This window comes from Bison bison, unplaced genomic scaffold (assembly GCF_000754665.1).
Source record: "Bison bison bison isolate TAMUID 2011002044 unplaced genomic scaffold, Bison_UMD1.0 scf7180017864256, whole genome shotgun sequence".
Taxonomy (NCBI): Eukaryota; Metazoa; Chordata; class Mammalia; order Artiodactyla; family Bovidae; genus Bison; species Bison bison.
The window spans coordinates 721012-722965 of record NW_011494828.1 but is presented as its reverse complement, the minus strand read 5'-3'; the positions used below and the strand labels follow the sequence as shown (position 1 = coordinate 722965).

The window sequence follows — 1954 nt, the reverse complement described above, 5'->3', positions numbered from 1 at the left end:
AGAGATCTCAAGGACCTTTCTTCATATAGTCCTCCTATCCAGGAAATTTTCATGGATAAAGTGATACAATAGTTAGGAAATTCTTCCTGCCAGAAGGAAATGTGAAAGTCAAATACAATGGCCATTTCCTGTGCTTGACTTTCCAACATCTGTGTCTCTTCTTGAAAAAACACCTCAACTGTCCCTTGGGGAATCACCCCTTCACCACTCATAAGCCGTGTGGTTTTTGGAGGGTGAGCAGATGACTGAAGAGTATGTCATCCTGACTGTAGTAATTGATTTGGGGCCAGGTATAAGTTGGTGCAATGAGGCTCAGGATTTTCTTGGGAACCCTTGGGAAATACATGCTTTCTTTTTTTCACATGTTCTCTTAAAAAATTTTTTTGGGGGGTTGCACTTCATAGCATGTGAAATCCTAGTTCCCTGACCAGGGATCAAATCTGTGCCCCCTTGCATTGGAAGTATGGAGTTCTAACCACTGGAATACCAGGGAAGTCCTACATGCTCTATTTTTGATGTGACTGAGCTAGAAGGATGCAAGTCTGGAGCGTGTGAAGACCACAGCACATGGAGGTCTATGAATATAGAGGAGAACAGAGCTGAGAAATGAAGAAAAAGCAGGAGTGACCAACTACTGACATTTTTTGGGTCCTTGGATCTAGTGAACCTGGAAATATGGATTTCCATCCTCCGGACATTTCAGTTAGGTGGGCTAATAATGTTTACATTTTCCTTGTCCAGTATGAGTTGAAAGTGAATGTTGCTCAGTCATGTCCAGCTCTTTGTGACCCCATGGACTATATAGTCCATGGAATTCTCTAGGCCAGAATACTGGTAGCCTTTCCCTCCTCCAGGGGATATTCCCAACCCAGGGATCGAACCCAGGTCTCCCTCATTGCAGGCAGATTCTTTACCATCTGAGCCATCAGGGAAGCCCAGGTCCAGTATGAGTTAGTTTCCTGTAATTCACAACCAACAGGATGCTGACTAGCAAAGTATCAATGGAGCACATGAGATGGGAAGCAACTAGGCCAGGACCACAGGTGCGACCACCTCTGGGTCCATTTTCAGGGCTACTAGATACCCACCGATAAAAGAAAGTCAAGGTCCCATGGGGTGGGAATGCCAAGGACACCGTGAGCCCGGTAGGCCACTGAGACTCCAGAATCTCTCTAGAACAGAACTCACCTGCTTACAGCTGATAAGAAGACGCCAATGGACCTGAGCAGCTTATCTAAAGGCGAACCAGTCACGTAGCTGTATGACAAGTTAAAGAGTGAATTTCAGGGTGGTTTTCCGTCCCGTGTCTGATCCCTGATACCACCTATGGCCCAGGATGACCAAGAGCTGAACTGCGTCCTTTATCTGAGAGGGACTACTAGGTTGAAGGGACAGGTGGATGAGAGGTGCTGGCAGGCGTGTTCATGGTTCTCCAGGAAGCTCTTCTGGGGCAGTTCAACCACCCTGGCCCTGATGGGCTCTCTAGAGAGTAAGAGGCTCTGATGAATAGAAGGTGCAGGAAGAATGCTGGGGGTCAATTTCACAATCCTCCCTATGCCATGACCATTGTACCCTTGGGTCTCAGCACAGTTCATTACTTTGTACCTCATTCTTGGACTTCTCTAAAAAATAATCAGCTTCATCATTAATTTTCAATTTTGCCTTGCTCAAAGCTTTATACTGGAAGTCACTATCTTTATGAAGAATTGTGTGTCTTCCTAATAAGAACAACAGGAGATGGTGGAAAAATTAAACTCTGATTTAAAAGAACCTCAGTACTTAATGTTATTTTTTAATGTGAGCTTTTGCAAAAAGCTTCAATGTAATAAAGCACCCAGAGCACGACATCAGAAAAATATAATGCAGAAGAAATGGAAAGGAGAAAAGAAAGGGGCCTTTTTAATTTATTAAGAAAAGCATAGTCATATTTTTAGCTTGCTTTTATTACTGTTAT

The 1954-nt window shown here is 43.9% G+C and overlaps 1 protein-coding gene across 1 annotated transcript in view; it reads right to left on the bottom strand.

Moving 5' to 3' along the window:
• Nucleotides 1-1954, bottom strand: part of LOC104994360 (chromosome unknown open reading frame, human C1orf228) — a 46640-nt gene that overhangs the window by 36977 nt on the left and 7709 nt on the right. The window contains exon 2 of the mRNA XM_010847892.1: nt 1189-1257. Coding sequence (XP_010846194.1) covers nt 1189-1257 — 69 coding nt within the window. The remainder of the gene's footprint in view (nt 1-1188; nt 1258-1954) is intronic.